Raw genomic sequence first — 21,862 nt, 5'->3', positions numbered from 1 at the left:
ATCATTTTAAATTTGGTTCTAATTAATTTTATTTGGTTTGTTGCTAAGATTTTGGTTTTTTGTTTCAAGATATTTTAAATTGATTTTGAAGCATTTTTATAACAGCTAGTTTAAAATTCTGAGAAAATTCCAACATCTGATTCACCATGTGTTGGTGTCTGTTGCCTTTTCTAATTCAAGTTGCAGTTTCCTGTTATTGGTATGATGCGTGATTTTCTATTGTATCTTGAACATTTTGTCTATTATGTTAGAACATCACTAACATAGGGTCTTATTAAATCTTTTATTTTAGCAGGTTGTCACCCTGTTTAGTTTTAGCATGTGGATCTTGGCCTACTTTTCTGGGCTATTGTTCAAATGGCAGGTTAATTTTCAGAGCCTTTGTGGTCTTATTTGGCTTGCTTTGTTTATCTGGTGCCACTGGGCTCCTGCTGGTCCCTGCTAGTGCTGCCTGAGGGGGCAAAAGGAGTGTTGCCAAGTGTCTCTTGGTGGGGAAAGTCTGTGATGGCCCTAGGTTGCCCCTCAGTTTCCAAGTGTAGTAAAGGCAAGTCTTGAGCCCACAGAGACAAACAGGCTTCCCAGAATGTGCCCTTTGCTACAGCTGGACCCCTCTTGCCAGTTCCACCCATCTGCCCCTGTGTCTCTTGGGTAGGGGAGAAGCAGCTCAGGCCCACATAGCCAAAGAGACTTAGGACTAGGCCAGTTGTAGCTGTGTCCTTTTTGCCAGTAGTGCCCACCTTGGGGTCTTTGGGTTGGGGAGGAGAGTCTCAAGCCCTCAAGGAGAAAGACGCTTCTCAGACTAGAATGCTTACTGTAGCAGAGTCTCTCTTGTCAGTTCTGCCCACCTGCCTTGATATCTCTCAGCAGAAAAGGGAAATCTCAAGACAGGTGGGAAGGAGTATGCTTCTCCTCAGCACTCATATTCAGTGGGGGCTCATAGTTGATCCCCCTTGCCAATGGTATCGAATCTGCATGATGTTTTCAGAGGGACTCCCATTTGATTCAGGGGAGGCATGAACCTACCTGGACTGTGTTCTGTTGTTAGGTCAGGGTGGGGAGGTCAGGAAACACCAGAACTAGGTGGCCTTCTTCTGTTGGGGGAATGCAAAATGCTATGGCTATGCTGTTCTTTCAGTCCTATGGTCCCGAACCAGATCACCTTCCTAGAACCATTCACAGTTCTCCTTTGGTTGTCTTCTGCACAAATTCCAGGACTTATAGTTGGATTTAGCGGGGGAAAATGGGTATATACTATCTCATTTGTACTGGAAGTCTCCCTATGGGTCTTTTCAATTATCTATTTTCTCTCGATTTTCAGTCAGTTCTTTCATTTTTATATATATTTTTTTATTGAATGCCAGACTAAGTTTTATAAATATTTACCACATTATAAATATATACTCTAGTTACATATAAATATATCATATATTATTACTAAGTATATAAAAACTATACAGATAACCTGAATCAATGATTGATGACAGTGTCTTCCTCCAGAGAAGTTTTATATCTGCTTCTAGCAAGCAACAAAGCTAGGAACAGATCTTAATCCAATCAAGGATTGAGGTGATTTGAAAGCTTGGCTTCAGCTTTTTTTGAGAGCTGATCTATTTTGAGTTCACCCTTAAGCATAAAGTGTAGTCTATCCTTCAGGGTTCCCAGTTAAAAGCTTGGGGTGTTTTCCAGTATTCTTTGCAAGCTCTGAACTCCAATTCTGTCTCCCAATTCTGCATGACTACCAAAAACTCTGCTTAGTATCTCAGCCTCTCTGCCACCACTTTCTGCTCAACCTCTTAGCTACATGTTTCAAATCGGCCAATCACTCCATGGGGAAACCTATAGCAAAAGTTGGCCTCACCCCTCTGTGCTCTCCTTTTCTCCAAAATTTTGGCCTCTCAAGTCCTTGTTGTTTGCCTTGCTCACTCTCCAAAGCTTCCAAACAGACTTTTAAAAAATATTTTTCCAGCTTTTCTAGTTGTTCTCAGTTGGAGTGCTGCCTTAGAAAAAGCTATTCTACCATTGATAGAAACAGAAATCTCCCCAATAGCTTGTGATGTGATATGATAATATGTTCCAGGCTCATACTATAGATTTTCTGACTCCAACCTGAAATGTCATTTTTCCAAGGTACCCCAGGTTCCTTCTAGTGAGAATTATTTTTTAAGAGAACAAAGTCTGACACTAGAAGTGCTTAATGTCACTTAGCTTAATTTCTGAGATTTTTCAGCAGAGAGAATTAGGAAATACATTTTTAAAAGGGAAAAAATACATCATGAGCTCATACTGATATTTCCAACTCAAATTTAGGATCCTAGAATTCTTACCCAACTCTCTGATTATATCTCTTTTCCATTCAAAAATCTAGGGTCTCAATCCAATATAAGTATTCACTTGTTTACTTTATGATACACACCTCCAGAATAACAATACCAATATTACTACCAGTTATATGATTACTAAAATCAGTTTATGATATCTTTGCAGTTCCTTATCTTTGGGAGTATATACCACTAGAAACATCCAAATTACTATGCTTCAAGGTGACTTGAAATAGTCTCTATGTGCTTCAGCCTCAAACTTGATATACATTTAGGTTCACATTTCATTTTGCATTTGATTTTTAGGAATTACCTTTTTTCTCTAATTTTATTTCATTTTTGTTTTATAATATGGTAAGGCATTTGCATGATTCTAAAACCTAATCCACAAAGTACATTCAGAAGTCTAGGTTCTATACCTGTTTCTGCACCCCATTCCCTCCCTTTCCATAGAGTAATCATTTTTCTTAGTTTTTGGTTTATCATTCCCTTGTTTGGTCTATGTATATACACAACAATGTAGGTGTATATATTTGTATAGCCTCTTTATTTGAAAACTAGTAGCATACAATGCCATTGTTTTGCTCCTTGCTTTTTCCATTTAACAATATAGTCTTGAGATGACCACACAGCTGATATGTAGATTATCCTCATTCCTTTTTATAGCTACTCCATTGTGTGGACATACCATATTTTATTTAACTAGTCCTCTTAGTGATCTGAGCCCAGACTAACCTGCTACTGAATTTTGTTTCATAATTCAAGTTCACATAAAAATGCAAATAGTCTCAGGAGGACAGATCAACTAATCTGCTGGTATTCTGGCCTCTACTGTCACAGTATTAAGCAAAGAAGTTAACTATATAACCAAGAAACAAAATACACTAACAAATTTAGCCCCTGCCCAAATCCATGATATAGGGTTCTCAACTGGAGTATACAACAAAATCACCCACAGAGGCTTAAAAAACAAACAATAAATGATAGGGCCACAACACTAACCACTCTCAGTTGGGACCCAGCATTGCATTAGTGTCTTTAAAAGCTCCACAAATGATTCTAGTACATACTCCGAATTAAGAACAAATCTTCCACATACAATCTTGGAATTTCTAGGTGTTAAAGTAAGTGGCTGAATTTTTGACACCAATACTAAAAATACTTCTACATTCTAAACTTTCATTTTTAGTTAGAAATTTTTGACCTAATAATTCTTTAAAATCAACATACAATGAGAAAAGTTCATCATGAAAATTTATAGTAATAGCCCTAAAATGTAACAGATTAAACACATCCTAATTATTTAAAAATAATAAATCTATAACTATTATGAGTTCTATATGCTTTAATGTTTAGAATATCCTACTATAACCATCCATAATGATAATCAAAACTACCACAAAGTAATATGGATCCCTCACATTTGTAAAAAGTAATAAATCATCTACCTTGAAAGACTGCATAAAAGGGACAACTCCTTTGCTCAAATCCTGGGCTCTGTCCTTGGAGTTGCCCTGAATCCAGTTCTCTATGATCCCCCTAAATGCAATCCCATATGCATTCACAGCTTCCTCTAGCGTCTATATGATAATAACTGCCCAAACTATATTTCTAGCACAAAGCTAGACCCGTTTCAAACCAATATTTCCTATATTAAAAATTTAAGTAATTAAATCCACTTCTTTTTACCTCTTGGTTTTTCTTTTTTCCCCCCACAATTTTGTCATCATCCACCCTATCTTTCAAAACTTATCAACTCTTCCTTTACCTCACCCCATTCACTCAGCCTACAAAACCACTCCCATTTTTGTCCCTCTTCTCTCCTCATTTTGTCCCTCTTCTATCCCTAGGCCAATGATGCCCCAGATTAAATTCTCATCCAAGCTTATTCTCCTACAATAGCTCAGCCCAACTCCCTGATCTGGCCAGTTCTCTATAGAGACGGTCTTAAATTCTGTCCCCAAACATATCAGCATTTAAGGGTGAAGACAAAATAAAGACAATAGACAAAATGTGATACCCTTGCCAAAAAAAAACCTCATGAACAGAGATATAAAAACCCAAAACAAAATATTACCAAATCAAATCCAGAAAATCTATATTAAAAAATATATCATGGCCAAATTGAGTTCATTTCAGGGATATAAGGATGGTCAAACAATTAGGAAGTCTATCAGTGTAACTTAACACATTAACAGATTAAAGGACAAAAGCTATATGATCACTGGTCACCTACTATGTGCCAGGACCTATTCTAGAAGATTTCTTTGAAGTCAGAAACAAGACTGTTCAACAATGTCCTATAGACCTTAAACAATTCAATAATTAGACAAGAAAAAGAAGCACAGAGTATACAGATCAGAAATAAACTATTACGGGCTTCCCGGGTGGCGCAGTGGTTAAGAATCCGCCTGCCAATGCAGGGGACACAGGTTCGAGCCCTGGTCCGGGAAGATCCCACATGCTGAGGAGCAACTAAGCCCATGTGCCACAACTACTGAGCCTGCGCTCTAGAACCCACGAGCCACAACTACTGAGCCCACGTGCTACAACTACTGAAGCCCACACGCCTAGAGCCCGTGCTCTGCAACATGAGAAGCCACCGCGATGAGAAGCCTGTGCACCGCAACGAAGAGTAGCCCCCGCTCGTCACAACTAGAGAAAGTCTGCGTGCAGCAATGATGACCCAGTGCAGCCAAAAATAAATAAATAAAATAAATAAATGTATTTTAAAAAAAAGAAAGAAACTATTACAATTTATTGGCAGCATGATTATCAACATTGAAAACTTAGTAGAATTCACAAGCTCTAAGTACTGCAAGAATTTCAGAAGGTTTCCTAGATATAAGTTCAATATATAAGAAAATCAATTCTGCTTTTGCACTTCTACCATCACAATGATGGTAAGAATCAGACAGTTTCTGGTTCAAGGAGGATTAGAGAGTTTCGACACCCCATCCCTACCAGATAAGCCCAGCTAAGCTCCTGCCTAGACCCATACAGGTAAGCTCACTAGAGATCAGCCAAGTCACCCAGATAACCACAGAGACTTATGAGCTAAATATTGCTTACTGTTATAATGATAATACTGATAAAAATAAAAATCAAAAATTTCATTCCTATGTACTACAGTAATCAATTAGGTTTAGCAATAGCAACAAAATTATATATCTAGGGGTAAATCCAATAAAAGTATGTGAGACGATTTTGAAAAAAGTTATAAGAATTTACTTAAAGACATAAAAGATACCTATATAAATGGAAATATAAAGCATGTTCTAGATGAGAAGACTCTATTGATAAAGATGACGAACTTCTCCAGGCTAATCTCAATATCAGGTGAAATTCCAATCAAAAATCTCAACAAGGATTTTTGTTGAAATAAGAGGAACAAAGGGCTAAAAACAACCAAGAGAAATTTGAAGTTTTATGTAACTAAGGTGTATTTCAAATCTGTAGGGAGGAAAGTATACTATTATATAAATGGGACTGGGACGACTGCTTACCAAATAAAAATAACTAAATTAGGTCATTACAACAAACTATACATAAAAATAAATTACAGGCAGAAGAAAGATCAAAAAGTGAAAAAGCAAATATTTTTTAATGTTGAGGAAGAAATACAGGAGAATATCTTGACAAGGTGAGTAAAGGAAAGGAATTTTTTAATATAACAAAAAAAGCACAAGCCATAAAGGAAAAAAAGTGATAAAATTGACTACATTAAAATTTAAATTTCTGTTAAAAAGACACCATAAAGAAAGTTAAAGACAAGCCATAATTGCTGCTGGTAATGTAAGTTGGCTAAATCTCTATGGAAAGCTTTTTGGCAATACCTAACAAAATCTAAAATGCACATATCCCTCTGATAAAGCAATTTTGCTTCTGAGAACTAAACCTAAAGATACATCCAGAAATGTGTGAAATGACATGTGTACAAGGTCATTCAACACCTTTATATAAATTAAGACACAACCATACAATGGAATACCAAAGAATTTTTTTTTCAAATGTACTGGTATGAATCTCTAAGATATGCTGCTCAGTGAGGATGGAGAGGGAAAAGCAAAGTACAGATCATTGGGGAAATATGCCATTCTTATGTAAAAAGGAAGGAGGAAGAACATACAAAATATGCAATTGTTTATATATGCTGCTAACGTATCTGGAAAGCTACACAACTGATGACAGACTATTCCCAGAGAGGGAAAGGAAAACTTTCTACCATATACCCCTTTGTAGCTTTTGAATGCATTACCAATTTAAAAAAAGACCATATTTCATCTGTTCTAAGATATGCCTTTTTTTTCTCATTTAATATCTCTGAAATCAAGGTGCTTCTTAGAACTGATACCAATATCTTAATAATACTAGAAACATTTTTCTTAGTAGTACATAAAATAATGGTGTATCTTATAATTGATGGCATCTTAGATTCAACAAAATTAAGTAAAAAATTCTTAATAAATTTTTTTAAAATATAATTTTGGATTTACAGAAAAGTTGCAGAGATGATACAGTGAATTCCCAGACACCTCTTATCCAGTTTCACCTGATGATAACATATTAAATTACTATGATACATTTGCCAGACTAAGAAACCAATATTGGTACTTTTCTATTCCCTAAACGCCAGACTTTATTCCAAGTTCTCCAGTTTTTACACTAATATACTATTTTCTGTTCCAGGATACCACATTACATTTATTCATCATGTCTCCTTTGTCTCCCCTGGTCTATGACAGTTTCTTAGTGTTTCCTTGTTTTTCATGACCTTGACAGTTTTGAGATAGTGTACTATCAAGCATTTTGCGGAATGTCCCTCAATTTGTCTGATGTTTTTCTCATGATTACATTGGGGTTATGGGGCTTTTGGAAAAATGCCACAGAAGCAATATACCCTCCTAATCACATCATATCAGGGGGCACATGATATCAACACATTTTACCACAGCAATGTTAACCCTGGTCATTTGGTCAAGGTAGTGCTTGCCAAGTTTCTCCACTGTAAAGTTACTATTTTTCCCCTCTCCATATTCTACTCTTTGGATAAGATTCACTAAATACAGCCTATACTCAAGGAGGGCAGTGGAGAGAAATTAAGCTCCACATCCTAGACGGGGAAGTATCTGCTTATAATATTCAGAATTCTTCTGTAATATTTGTTCCTTCTTATCAATTATTTATCCAATCAATTATAGGTAAAATTTTTAAACTGTGAAATAAAATAAGCCATTTACTAAAAGAAGATCATTGCTGCATATATAATCCCACAATTAATATACAGAATATATGAAGAACTCCTATGAACTAATTTAAAAATCAACCCAAATGACAAATGGGCAAAAGGCAAGAAAAAGCAATTCAAATGAACATAAACCAAATATGGCCTTTAAACATATTGAAAGATAGTCACTCTTACTAGTAATCAAGAGAATGCAAAATAAAACCACCATATACAATTTCATACCCATCAGATTGGAGTGAAAAAAGAACTAGAACACCCAAACATGAACGAGTGAAATGAATCCCAACATGGGAGTAAAATCTAGACCAATCCCTTTTAAGAACAATTTAGTAATATCTAAAATTGAAGTGCTCTGACCCAGCAATTTTACTCCTATAATGACTAAGTAATAAATCCTTTTGAAAGTCAGGTGGTTTCCAATTTTTTGCTTACAACAAAACTGAAGGCAGATATAACTCAGCTGTTGCCTGGTACATACTTAAAACAAATTTTCGATGAAGGACTATCATTTGACTTTTGGCATATAATTTTAAAGGAGCTCAAACACTTGAGAGACCCTGCCACAACAAAGTTTCTTCCATTTAAAGATACTTATTTGGGACTTCCCTCGTGGTCCAGTGGTTAAGAATCCGTCTTGCAATGCAAGGGACACAGGTTCGATCCCTGGTCAGGGAACTAAGATCCCACATGCCACAGGGAAACTAAGCCTGTGCGCCACAACTAATGAAAGATCCCGCATGCCACAACTAAGGCCCATCACAGCCAAAAAATAAATAAATAAATATTTTAAAAAATAATAAAAAAAACTTATTTATGTTAACAAGATTTATTAGTTTTACATTTACCAAAGGGGAAAAAAGGGATTAATATTTACACTAAACTCTGTCTCATTCTAACAGTAAATTATTTCATCACAGATTTTTTTTTTTGGCTGCGTTGGGTCTTCATTGCTACGCGAGGGCTTTCTCCAGTTCCGGCGAGCGGGTGCTACTCCTCGTTGCGGTGCGCGGGCCTCTCATTGTGGTGGCTTCCCTTCTTGTGGAGCACAGGCTCTAGGCGTGCAGGCTCAGTAGTTGCGGTGCATGGGCTTAGTTGCTCTGCAGCATGTAGGATCCTCGCGGACCAGGGCTCAAACCCGTGTCCCTGCATTGGCAGGCGGATTCTCAACCACTGTGCCACCAGGGAAGTCCCTCATCGCAGATCTTTAAAAGTACTATCCATCTCAACAAGAGATGCTTTTCCAATAAAAAATGTTTAAAAGCTTTTTCAAAAAATGTGTATTAGATTTGTGTTGTTTGCTCAGCTGTATACTACAAATAACTGTAATAATTAGTTAATTCAGAAGAAAATCTTCAGCATGTAAAGTCTCATGGTCATAGAAAGCTGAAAAAAAAATCATTTATTTACAAATCCTTATTACAGAAAAGATAGGATACTCAAACTATCTTCAAGCATAGAACTATATTAGAATAAACTTCTATGGGGGAAATACACATACACACACAAATTAGTGCACATAAAACTGGTGAAATATGAATAAGGTTGATGGACTGTATCAATGCCAATATTCTGGTTGTGCTCTTGTACTATGGTTATGCAAGATGTTACTATTAAGAGAAACGGGTGACAGATGTAAGAAATCTATCATTTCTTAGAACTGTATATGGATCGACAATTATCTCAAAATAAAACTTTTTTAAAACTATATATGAGGATTTTGAAACTTATTACAGAACTACTTATTACAAACTAATCAGGATGGTCTGGTACTGACATAACAACAAACATATAGGTCAAGGGAACATAACTGAGAGTCTAGAAATAAACCCATTCATCTAGAGTTAACTGATTTTTGACATGGGTACCAGGACCATTCAATGGGGAAAAAACATTCTCTTCAATAAATGGTGCTGGAACAACTGGATATCCACACGCAAAAGAATGAAGTGGAACCACTACCTCACAGCACGTACAAAAATTAATTCAAAATGGATCAAAGACCAAAATGTAAAAGCTAACCCTATAAAACTCTTAAAAAGAAAACACAGATATAAATCTTCATGACCTTGGATTAGGAAATGGTTTCCTAGATAAGAAAGACACTTAAAGCACAAGCAAATGAACAAACAAACAAAAATAGAAAAATTAGACTTCATCAAAATTTTAAACTTTTATATGTAAAAAGCATTATCAAGGTTGTTCTTGTGAAAAACAACCAACAAAATGAGAGGAAATTATTTGCAAATCATATATCTGACAAGGGTCTAATATCCAGAGCATATAAAGAACTCTTACAACTCAACAATAAAAAGACAAATAATTTTTAAAATGGTCAAACGATTGGAGTAGACATTTTTCCAAAGGAGATATACAAATGGCCACACAGGCACATGAAAAGATACTAAAAACCAATAGTCATTAGGGAAATACAAATCAAGCCATAATGAGATACCAGTTTGTACTTACTAGGATGGCCATTCATTCATTTATTTATATAAATAATTTTATAACAATAAATGAATGGGACTTCCCTGGTGGTCCAGTGGTTAAGAATCTACCTTCCAATGCAGGGGACACAGGTTTGATCCCTGGTTGGGGAACTAAGATCCCACATGCCGTTGGGCAACTAAGCATGTGCGCACAACTAGAGAGCCCACGTGACGCAACTACCAAGCCTGCGCACCACAACTAGAGAGAAGTCCCCACGCCACAACAAGAGAGATGCCCGCGCACTGCAACGAAGAGCCCTCGCTCCGCAACGAAAGATTCCACATGCCGCAATGAAGATCCCGCGTGCTGCAACTAAGACCAATGCAACCAAATAAATATTTTTTAAAAAATAAATGAATGAATGAATAAATAAAACCTCAGAAAATAAGTATTGATGAGAACGTGGAGAAAATGCAACTCTCATACGCTGCTGGTAGGAATGTAAACTGGTACAGTTGCTGTGAAAAAGTTTGGCACTTCCTCAAAAAGTAAACATTGAGTTACCGTGGACCCATCAATTCTACTCCTAGGCAAACACCCAAGAGACATACCCATATGTCCACTCAAAAATTTGTACATGAATGTTCACAGCAGCATTATTCATAATAGGCAAAAGGTGGAAGCAACCCAAATGTCCATCAACTAATGGATGGATTAATAAGATGTGGTATATGTATACTATGGAATATTATTCAGCCATAAAAAGGAATGAAGTACTGATATATGATACAACATGGATGAATCTTGAAAACATTACACTAAGTAAAAGAAGTCAGTCACAAACGACCACAAATGCCTAGGATAGAAAATCCATCAGCAGAAAGTAGACTGTGGTTGTCAGGCACTGGGAGGAAGGAGGAATGGGGAGTGACTGCTAACAGGTACAGGGTTTCTGTTTGGCATAATGAAAATATTCTGGAATTAGATAGTGATGATGGTTGCACAACTTTATGAATACACTAAAAATCACGTAATTGTACACTTTAAAATGGTGAGTTTTATGTTATCTGACATCTAGATCAGTGGACAGAACTCATAACCCAGGGGGGAAAAATTGTACAGAGGAATTAGAATGAAAATAAGAATTTAGGCAAAAAAAAAAGGGACACTGCAAAAATTGACTGTCAAAGAAGACCCTAAATACGTATTTTTAAAGAGTGAGAATGGTTAACAAACTGCTATAAAATTTGCAGGTACCCAATAAATTTTGTAAAGTAATATCATGGGTTTTTTCAGTAACTCTATTTATAATACACCAGAAATGACATTCTTTGCAACTACATAAAGACATTTTTAAAAAATGGTGTATGTCAACTGCATGTCAACCTAAAAGTATTCAAGGAAGTAAATAGAATTTTTAAATATTTTGGAGGTGCTTCAAAAGTTTGAAGATCAAAGCCCTAGAGAAAAATCATACACAGGTACACAAAGAGATATGTAAAAATGTTAATTGTAGCACTATTCGTAACAGCACAAGCTGGAAAAATCTAAATGCCCAGCAGCAGAAAAATAGGTAAATAAATTGGAATTCTGTAATGAATATAGCTATGAAATCAACTAGCACTACATTTATCAACACAAACATCTCAAAAGCATAAAAAATTAGGTTCGGGAGTGGGGAAAATAACATGTTACAGAATGATTACTTTTTATAAAGTTTGAAAACATGATCTTGTTTTTGGAAACGACACTGTGTGTGTGTATCTGTAGTGAAATAGAAACATGCAAGAGAAATACTAAACATCAACTTCACCACACTAGTTACCTCTGGGGAGAGTTAAGGTAAACAGATTTAGGAAGGAGTAATATAGGAACCTTGGTGATATCTGGAATATCTTATATTACACAACTTATTATGTAGTAATAATAATATTAATATGAAGGAAATTCAGAAGAGCTAGGTTGCAGGTACACAGATGTTCATTTTATTATTCTTTGTATCTCTTCCACAAGCTTAAAATATTTCATGTTAAAAGGAAGTTAAAGTTAGTTCAGAGACTGAACCAGCACCAAATACACGCACCAAAGCAACCAGTTACTCGGTCAGGGTTTGTCAGTGTTTCTCAACCAGTAGTCCAAATGATGTTCCAATTAAAAGACAGTAATGGCATCTATTAAAAGAGATGCAAAAGACATGATATTTAAATACATGTTAGGGAAGGGCATGAAATGAATCTAATTCTGCAAATTTGCCTCAAGATCATCTTGCTAAACCTTCTGATTAAAATCCTTGTGTAACTTTGTAAGATGTCTCCAGTATTTCAAAAACCAATGTGAAAGGGGAAAATTAAGTGACAATTACAGCCAGTTTGGCCTTTTCATTCAATTTTGAAAAACCATCCACACCGGAAGTATGCTATTTGCAAAGGAATGCTTACAAACAGCTGAAAATTACTATCATTTTATCATTTAGAAACAAAACACAAAAAAATTCTAAGAAATAATTTTTAAAGCACAAATGCAGGAATAACAAACATGAGGACAGGAAAGTTGTCTACTTCTATAGTATAAAGCAGAGCCAAATACAATCTCTATTTTAATATATATTCGATTCCAAAACTAAATGTCACTTTTTATTTTGTATAAATATATGCTTCTCCTTACTCAATTAATTTAAAATACATTAAACATGTGCCCACATGTTAAAGAGTGAAAAGAAATTTTTCTTTTTATATTGTGAATATCATTACAAATTGTATTCAAAATGTATGTTATAATGTTTAATAGGAAATTACTTTTTACTATTTAAAATCACCATATCAAAAATAGGATACATTTTTTTAATGCGTAATTAAGATAGTCCACAAGATTATACATTTTTGTGAAAGGATTTGTGAATCAAAAAATATAGGAAACACTGGTCAAGAGGTTACTTTTGTGTCCCTTAACAGCACCTGACACAATTTCAGCCTCTAATGCTTACAGGCTTATTAATAAACAAATTAGAAAATTCTTAATTAGAATGCAAAAAGTACCAAGAGGAATTAATTGGAAAATTCATTCAACTTAATAACTGTACACTGTTAATGTCAAATTCTAAAAAAATAAAGAGGCAATTCAGCCATAACTAAAATTAACTTCTATAAGTGAAAGAGAATTCTAGATAAGTACACACGTAAATAAATAGCCTGAATTAAGGTTCACTCAAAATGTACTTGAAAAAACAGAAAACTTAAAGAATTAAAAACTGAAAGGATAAAATCGAACCAGGGTCTCACGTGTTAAAAGAAAAGCAGTTAAAGGGATATGACATCAATAAAATGAGGAGAAAGAAAAAAGCAAGGTAAATAAAAGAAAGTCACCCTAAGGAGGAAAAATTAGAAAAAGTCAGGCTAACAATAAAGGGCCAGTTTGAAAGTATAGGGAGAAAAGGAAAAATGGAAGGAAGAAAGTAACAAAACAAAGGATTACATTAGTATATAGTATATGAATAAGAGTCACTTTTGCCACAATGCATTTGGGAAATCACAGAAAATAGTAGAGTATAAATGAGAAACAAGTTTCATAATAGGTTAGTGGCTGATGAATTTCTAGATACAATCATTAGGGAAAGTACAACCACAGTTTCATTTCAGTTTTAGAAACAAGATTGTATTTAAAGAGAAAAACCAATATGATTTCTGTTCAACCACAGTAACAGGTACCTACTTCTATATTTAATTCTCAAGATAAAGATAACCTACAAATTTATTAAATAAGTTAATCACAATTAGTAAAAACTGTTTTGATTATAAACATACTCTGCTTTTTTCCTATATATTCATCTGTCTTCTATATTGTAGTAAATAAAATGCATTTGCCTATCTTGGGAACCTTTCACAGAGGTAAAGTTTAAATGTCAGATACCTGCTTTCAAACATATTAGGCAATTATATTAAGACATTCATGCTAAATTTTTTTTACTCAATAAACATATTTTTACCTTTTCATCTAAGTAAACTCTTCCAGGAATCCGCCAAAAACTTGAAAGGTCTATTATGTATTTTATATACAGTTTTCACCCAAAATAACATAAATTCACACAACATAAGCACATATTTTGTTGATTCCTCCCATAATCCTCTTTTTTCCCTGTCACAAAATCAAGGGATGAATAACTGCCATTCAATGACTTGGCTCTATTATCAATACACTTAATCTCAACACAGAACAGTCTTCACTGCAGTAACCTCAACATTCCACATAGTGGGTCCCTCATGGAGTGAATTTCTGATAAACTGGGGGACCAGCATCTCATTACATGATACGATATTTTCCAGACCATTCCCAATTGTCATCATCAACACTTACTGAGTATTCACCAAACAGCAGGTTCTAAGAATAGGCAGGGATGTCGCTGTCCTCACCTGCACGGTACTGGCCCCACTTTCTGGTGACAATAAGTGTGTTTTCCGTTTTCCTTCCCCTTTCTCAGTCCTGCCATCTATGGAGTTGGACCCTCATCCCCCAGCTCCAGAGAGGTACCCAACTCAGGTCTGATCAGTCAGAACATTCCCAGGACACTAGCCAGTGACTGCTTCAGTAAAGGACAAGGGACCAACCAGCGAGACTCTCACCCTTCCTTATCTGTTACACGCTCCTAAGGAAAAGTTACTCTTTTCCAGTTTGATTTAGCTCCTGGAGACATCACATGAAGAGAGCCTGCCTGAAAGTGAGGCCAGTAAAGAGAGAAGGAGAGAGACCAACTGGTCACCTGGATCTACCCACATATGAAGCCAACAATATCCCCTGGACTTTTCTGTCACATAAACCAATAAATCTCTCCCATCTTTTCCTCTTAAGCTTGTCTGGGTTGGGCATCTGTCACTAAAAGAACTTTGATAGAAATTGTATCCAATACAATTTACAAATAGAGTGACAATTAATGAGCCTCTGAATGTGAAACTAGATAAAAAGAGCTAAAGTACAGGGCAGTGAGAACAGCCTGATCCTGAGCTGGAAATTGGCAATCCCAGTTATGCGGTATCAAAGAAACAAGTTAAAACTACTGCCCGTGGTAACTCAGGGTTTGGATCATGTGCCCAACATGATTGGAACATTGGGAGATTCAGTATTAAAAAGTCAGTAATTTAGACCATGTTGTCAATTCCAAGAGGATAAGGCCCAGGTAGGGGTAAAATAGGTGAAGGGGATTAAGAGTTACAAACAACCAATTATAAAATAAATAAGCCACAGGGATGTAATATACAGCATAAGGAATATGGTCAATAATACTACAGTAACTGTGTATGGGAACAGATAGTTACTAAACTTATCATGGTGATCATTTCATAATGTATGCAAATGTCAGATCACTATGTAGTACACCTGAAACTAACATAACATTGTACATAAATTGTATTTCAATCAAAAAACAAAAACAGGGAATTCCCTGGTGGTCCGGTGGTTAGGACTCCGTGCTTTCAGGGCACGGGTTCGATCCCTGGTCAGGGAATTAAGATCCTGCAAGCCGGGCAGCACGGCCAAAATAAATAAATAAATAAAATAAAACAAAATAAAATAAAATACAAAAACAAAACAAGAGGATAAGGCCCAAACTCCTTGGTATGGAGTTTAATGATCTGGCCCTATGTCCCTCTGTATGTTAGGAAGGTTTCTGAGCAAGACAGTGATACATGTTCTCAGGGGATTATATGACACAGGGTAGAATGTATTCTGGAGGTGCAAGAAACCAGCCAGGGTGCAACAGAGGCAGGTCAGCAATGAGGTGAAGGGCCAGGTGCACTAGGATGGCAGCAGGAAGAACGGAAAGGAACACATTTCTAAGACTTTAGAGAAGGGAGAATAAACAGAAAGAGCAAAAGATTACTCCTAAGTTTTGACCTTTGGTTATCTAAAGTAGAATTTGCTACTGAAATAAGGAAGTACAAAGGAAAACACTATTTTTTTCAATGAGGATAAGAAGTTTGGTCTTCGATGTGGCTTAGTATGAGGTGGACAGCACAACATCCCAATAAAGATGCCCAGCAAACAGTGGAAGACAAGACAATGAAATTCAGGAGAAATAAAAGGACAAAAGACAAACACGGCAGTCATATAGGTACAGATAACTTTTTTTTAAGTCATAAAGAATATATAGCAGAACTTCATTCCTTCATTCAACAATAGTTATTGAGCACTATGTCTCAGCCACTGCTCTAGGCTCTGGGAATATAACAGTCAGCAAAACAGATAAAAATTCCTGCCTCTTGGAGCTTATATTCTACTGGGAAAAACAGACAAGTCTAAATTTGATTCATGAACACAAATTTAGGGCTTCAGGTTAATACTTCTTAGTAATTACTGTAAGCAAAATAAGTATTTATTTTACCTTATCAAATTTTATTTTCCAGAATTTTCACTTCACTAGTTAGAAAAGCATATTTATGTCCTCAGGCCAGTAGCCAGACAGATTCAAGTAAATTAAGATTTTTTTTTTAATGCTATTTTTCCTATTGTAACAAACCTATTTTCCCTCCTTTGTTTCTCAGAGTGTTGGGATTATGTCAGCCCTTCCAACTAATGTCCATAAAGGATGACTAGACTCAGAAAAAATGAGAGGCCAAATGGTACAATGGAAAGCGTATGTTTGAGAATTAGACAAGGCCTGAGTTCAAATCTCAATTTTTCACAAGTTGTGTAACCTTGGGCAAGTTACTCTGTATCTCCAAGCTTCAGTTTACCCAACTGTGAAATGGGAATAACTTCACTTTAAGGATTAAAAAGAATAATTTCTAAAAGGCCCTTGACACAACACCTGGAAAAAATGGAGAAATGCTAGAAAAATGGAAGCAGCTATGCTGCAACTATTACTACTACTATTACTGCAATGTGCTGGGCACAAAACAGATGCTCAATAAATGCCTTTCTTTTTCTTCTATAGACAGTATTAATATCATGGGTAACTATAAGGCTCTAATTCAGCAGGTTATTGTATTCTAACCTCCCAGAAGTTATATACAGGAACTTAAAAGAATTAAATGCATATTAATTCATAAATGAGCTTAACATCTTTATTTTCTAACTTAAACTATATTTATCCTCCAAAGAAAAATTTCGATGGTGATATCACAAGTAGAAAAACATGATTACTGAATCACATAAAAATGAATGGAAGTGGCATTGCTTTAGAAATCATCCACCAAAGATTTCATAGTTATTTTTATTAAACTGACACCATTAACCTTATCCTCTGTAATTAATCATTTCTATAGTATCTTACATTTGGAAAAAAAATTAAGTGATTTTCTAACTATGACCACACAATAATCCAAATTGTAAACACCACCCTCAGAGTTCTCCTGAAGATTAAATGGCACAATATACATGAAAATGCCTGACCGGGTCCGTGGCATGTAGTATGGACTCAGTATGATAACTTCAGTGAAATCTAACCCTCTTATTATCCTCCGTTCCTTTCAATTAATGAAAAGGACCTTATAACAGCAATTGTAACACAGGATTTATGGAACTAAAAGGCTTAAAAATCACACCAACCTAATGCTGACCCAAACCAGAAAGGTATTCATTCTAATGTCTCGAAGTTTAATAACAAAGAGGTTTGTAAGTTAAATCAAGACATATACCAACACATAATGAAAACCAACATTTCACTCTTCCCCTAAAAAATCCTACAACTAAAAATTTAATAAAAGGTTTTTTTTAAAGCCTAGAAATGTAAGTTCCTCTTACTTTCACTGTTTTTAATATTGTTTCTTTTTTTTTTAAGATTTATTATTTTTTATTTATTTATTTATCTTTGGCTGCATTGGGTCTTAGTTGCAGCATGCAGGATCTTCGTTGAGGCATGTGGGATCTTTTGTTGGGCGCGCAGGCTTCACTCTAGTTGTGGTGTGTGGGTTTTCTCTCTCTAGTTGTGGTGTGTGGGTTTTCTCCCTCTAGTTGTGGTGTGCAGGTTCCAGAGCGCGTGGGCTCTGTAGTTTGCGGCATGCGGGCTCTCTAGTTGAGGTGTGCGAGCTCAGTAGTTGCGGCATGCGGGCTTAGCTGCCCGCGGCATATGGGAATCTTAGTTCCCTGACCAGGGATCGAACCTGCGTCCCCTGCATTGGAAGGTAGATTCTTTAACACTGGACCACCAGCGAAGTCCTTACTTTCCTTTTTTTAAAATGCAAATTCCAGAAGCCCACAAAATATAATGAAATTATCAGACTAAAGGTCATAACTCTTTGCCCAGGAAAGAGCACTGACACCAGCTGGAACTGGCTCAAGTGGAGTGTCCACAACAACCAGGGGAGCCCCTTCACTCATGGATGACGCCATTTGAGACAACCAGTGTCAGGACCGGCTGTTCCCCCTAACAAGTAGATTTTCTCCAATCCTCTGGACTGTCCACATGGACACTTGGACCTGCTTTCTCTATATGTAGATGACTCCAATGCTTACACCTGTCCCACAAGGCAGAAACCCTGTAAACACTCCAATCTCAGTATGTGCAAAATTAAACATCTCAAATCTGCTCCTCCTGTGTCCCTATGTCTGTTAATGGTAACACCGTCCTCTCAATCACCTAAGATAGGATCTAGTTTTCTTTCCTTCACCATCCCCCTCTCTCTTCGCAAGAGCAAGCCAGTTTCAAAGAAAGATCTGTCATTCACCGAGCACCTAACCCTGCCTCCATTCCCACAGCTTATCTCAAGTTCTCATTACTGCTGTCCTGACCCATGTCAACAGTTCCAATCTAGTTGCCCACCATCTCTCATGCTTAAAGTGAGTCCACCTTCTCTGAACATTACAGACAGACTGATCTAGCTATAATATATCCCTCCCCACCCTGTGGGCCCCCACGGTCTACTAAGGCATCCCAGATTTTCAGAACTTGAAGAACTCTCCTCTGACCCAACCATCCATTCACTTGATCGTGGAAGTTCCTCAAATTCAAAATGCTCTGGCCCCATCTTCAAAGGCCATTCCTGCTCTGGCGCCAATCTAAAAGCCTGTAATGTCATGAAAACAAGATGAACTATGCTATTCTACTGCTCACAGGCTAAAGGTCAAAATTCTCAACCCAACCAACAGGGCTCCACAAGGCCTGGCTCCTGCCTATCTCTTCAGTCTTGCCATGCTCCCCTTTGCTCTCTCTGCTCCAGCCACCTGGCTTTCTATCCATCCTCCCTCTCATCTCCAAGCTTCTGTACGTACTGGCCCCTCAGCACCTCACCTCCCATGTAGGTGGTGGCATTTCACCCTTCAGATCTCAACTCAAAAGCCACTTATTCAGACACTAACCTTACCTTTCCAAACTAAATCAAGTCCTCCGTTTGCCCCCTCCTCTTCACTTCCATAGCTTTAAGAAAAATCATAAGAAATTGATTACTGTTCCCAAGCTAGAATGTAAGTTCCGTAAGAGCAGGACTGTGTCTGTCTTGTTAACCACTATAATCTCATAACCTAACCCAGAGTAGCCCTCAACAAGTTTGTATAGATTAATGTAGTTCATAAACCAGAACATTACCCAGAACCCTAATTAAAGGTACAAGGCTGGACCTACAGTACACTAGTCTTGAAATCACTCGCTTTCTCCACAATAACAAAGAGCTCAGCTCTTCAACGTTCTCCATGTTCCCCTGAAGATCTGACATTACGTGAGTCTATAATTCTATGGTTCCAAACCTCTCTCTCGCAATTCTCTTCTATATACCCTGGCACTAGCAATACTTTACTTTCTGGTCTCCACAATTCTGTTTGCATCCTTTGTTCCATCTGAAATTTTTTTCCCAGCGCCACACTTCCAAATCCTACTATCCTCAAGTGCTCAAATCCGACGTCACCTCCTCCTCAAAATATGCCTTGTATCCCCTCAGGTAGTCACACCCTCTCTGCCCCTGAATTCCCACAGGTTCTCCCTTGCCTCATTCAGGTTTCAGATCAAATGTCATTTCAAATGAGTGCCTTCTCCTAAAGTTACCAACTGGTTATAATTGTCTATCAGGCCATCCTGACTTACTTTCTTGACAGCACTTACCATTACCTAAAATTATTTGTTCTTTTCTTTCACTTATTTATTTACTTCTTAACTGTCTGTCTCCCCACTAGAATGTAAGATCTATGAGAGCAGGGACCCTGTCCGTCTTGTTCTTCATATTTCCCCACTCTTCCACATCTGACATCAAAAAAGTTCAGTAAATATCTGCCAAAAGCATGAATGACTCTGTAGCCCTTATGATTATGGTTATCTATGTACAAATCTTTCTCTAGCTATATTCCAAACTCCTTGTGGACTAGGCCAAAGTCTGGCTAATCTATTTGTTTGTATTTTCCAGAAATCCTTGCACAACTAAAGCAAATAATAGCTAACTACTAATTAATTAATGAATGATCTCTCCAAGAGGTACTACCCTGAACCAGGCCAACTCAGAACTCCATATCCTCCAGAAACCAGAGCAAACAGGAACCTCCTTCGATGCCCTCTCCATGACAGACCTTGTTCCAATCTGCCTCCTCCAGTGAGCTTCCAAAGGCTAGTTTCTTCACTTTCCTTTAGCCAGTAACCGCTGGTTCTTCTATCTCTAATATCTCACAATCCTACCCTTTTCCCTTCTATCTCCAGACAACGAATCTCTCCCAGGGCCCTGTTTCTTCGGAGTACCCCACATCTCCAATCAGTCCAGGAACTCATCAGGCTCTAGAGAACGAGGGAATGTTCAAAAGAAGTGTTTAAGGAAGACTGGCTCTCTCACCTTTTCTTTTATACCTCGTTTTTCCGAAAGAGGTCCAGTTTCAGAGACTGGCTTTGAAACTCTTCGGGATCCTAAGCTTTCGTCCCATGTAGTCCGCCGCGCCCAAACCCCTTTGGGGTGCCCCCACCCTTGCCTCGAACCTTTTCAACTTCTCTTACAGGAAGACCCCAGGCCAGAGACGATGATCTCCCCGGAAGCAAATGGTCCTCAAACACCATGGGGCGGCCCTATCCCCCCCACTTTCTGTCGGGCAGCCGCCTCCGGCCTGGGGCCGTCTCGAGCGGCCCTTAAGCCTTGGCCTCTGGCTGAGCCCTACCCTCCGACAACCCCCCCCCCACTCACCTGAAGCGGCCCCCGCAGTGCTGGCATTGCTCGCCCACCCAGCCGGCGGGGCAGACGCACTGGCCAGTGCCAGGATTGCAGCGGCCGCCGTTGACACAGGGCCGGTCGCATTCCTTGGCCTCGGCTGCGGCTGAGCCCGATACCGCCGTCGCTGCCGCCGCGGCCTCAGCCGCCCAGGGAAGCAGCAGCAGCGGCGGGAGCAGCAGCAACAGCAGCAGCCGCCGTCTCCGCCGTGGGAGGCGCAGCCGGGTCCCCAGCCCTGGCCTCCCAGCCCTGGTCGCGTCCCAGTCCCGGCACCGCCTGCTGTTCCTGCTCCCGGGCGCTGGCGTCGCCACCGTTCTCCTCCTCAGCCTCGCCTCAGTCGCCGCCGCCGCCGCCACCATCTTCCCGGGGCTGAGACGGTGCCCCACGAACACATACACACACACACACACACACACACACACACACACACACACACACAAACACACACGCGCGCGCGCGCGCGCGCACCCGCGCACACCACAGGGCACGACCGGCTCTCCTTCGCCTGGCCGTGCGGGGCGGGGCTGTGCGGACGGTGGCTCGGGCGGTCAATCCTGAGGGCGGGGCCAGAGCTGCGCGGGAGGCGGGGCCGGCGCATGCGTGCGTGGGCGGGGCACGCGCGGCCCTGGAGGCGGACCGCTAACGCGGATTCTGGGCTTAACCGAGGCCCTTCCGACCTCTATAACGAAGCGCCTTATTGCTCTAGTTTTATTCCTTCGCCCGGCGAGGCGGCCCCTGCGTAGCGGTCCTGAAGCACCCTATTC

General features: G+C 38.4%; 1 protein-coding gene across 7 annotated transcripts in view; it reads right to left on the bottom strand.

The window, feature by feature from the left end:
* The window catches only part of ATRN (attractin), a 160,014-nt gene extending 138,378 nt beyond the window's left edge, over positions 1-21,636 (bottom strand). For all 7 annotated transcript variants that reach the window (XM_082358973.1, XM_082358967.1, XM_082358968.1 and 4 more), the window contains exon 1: positions 21,075-21,636. In XM_082358973.1, the coding sequence (XP_082215099.1) occupies positions 21,075-21,457 (383 nt within the window). In that variant the 5' untranslated portion in view covers positions 21,458-21,636. The remainder of the gene's footprint in view (positions 1-21,074) is intronic.
* Positions 21,637-21,862: the final 226 nt, after the last annotated feature.

Source organism: Balaenoptera borealis, assembly GCF_965194805.1.
Source record: "Balaenoptera borealis genome assembly, chromosome: 16".
Taxonomy (NCBI): domain Eukaryota; kingdom Metazoa; phylum Chordata; class Mammalia; order Artiodactyla; family Balaenopteridae; genus Balaenoptera; species Balaenoptera borealis.
This window is presented reverse-complemented; position numbering and strand designations above follow the sequence as displayed.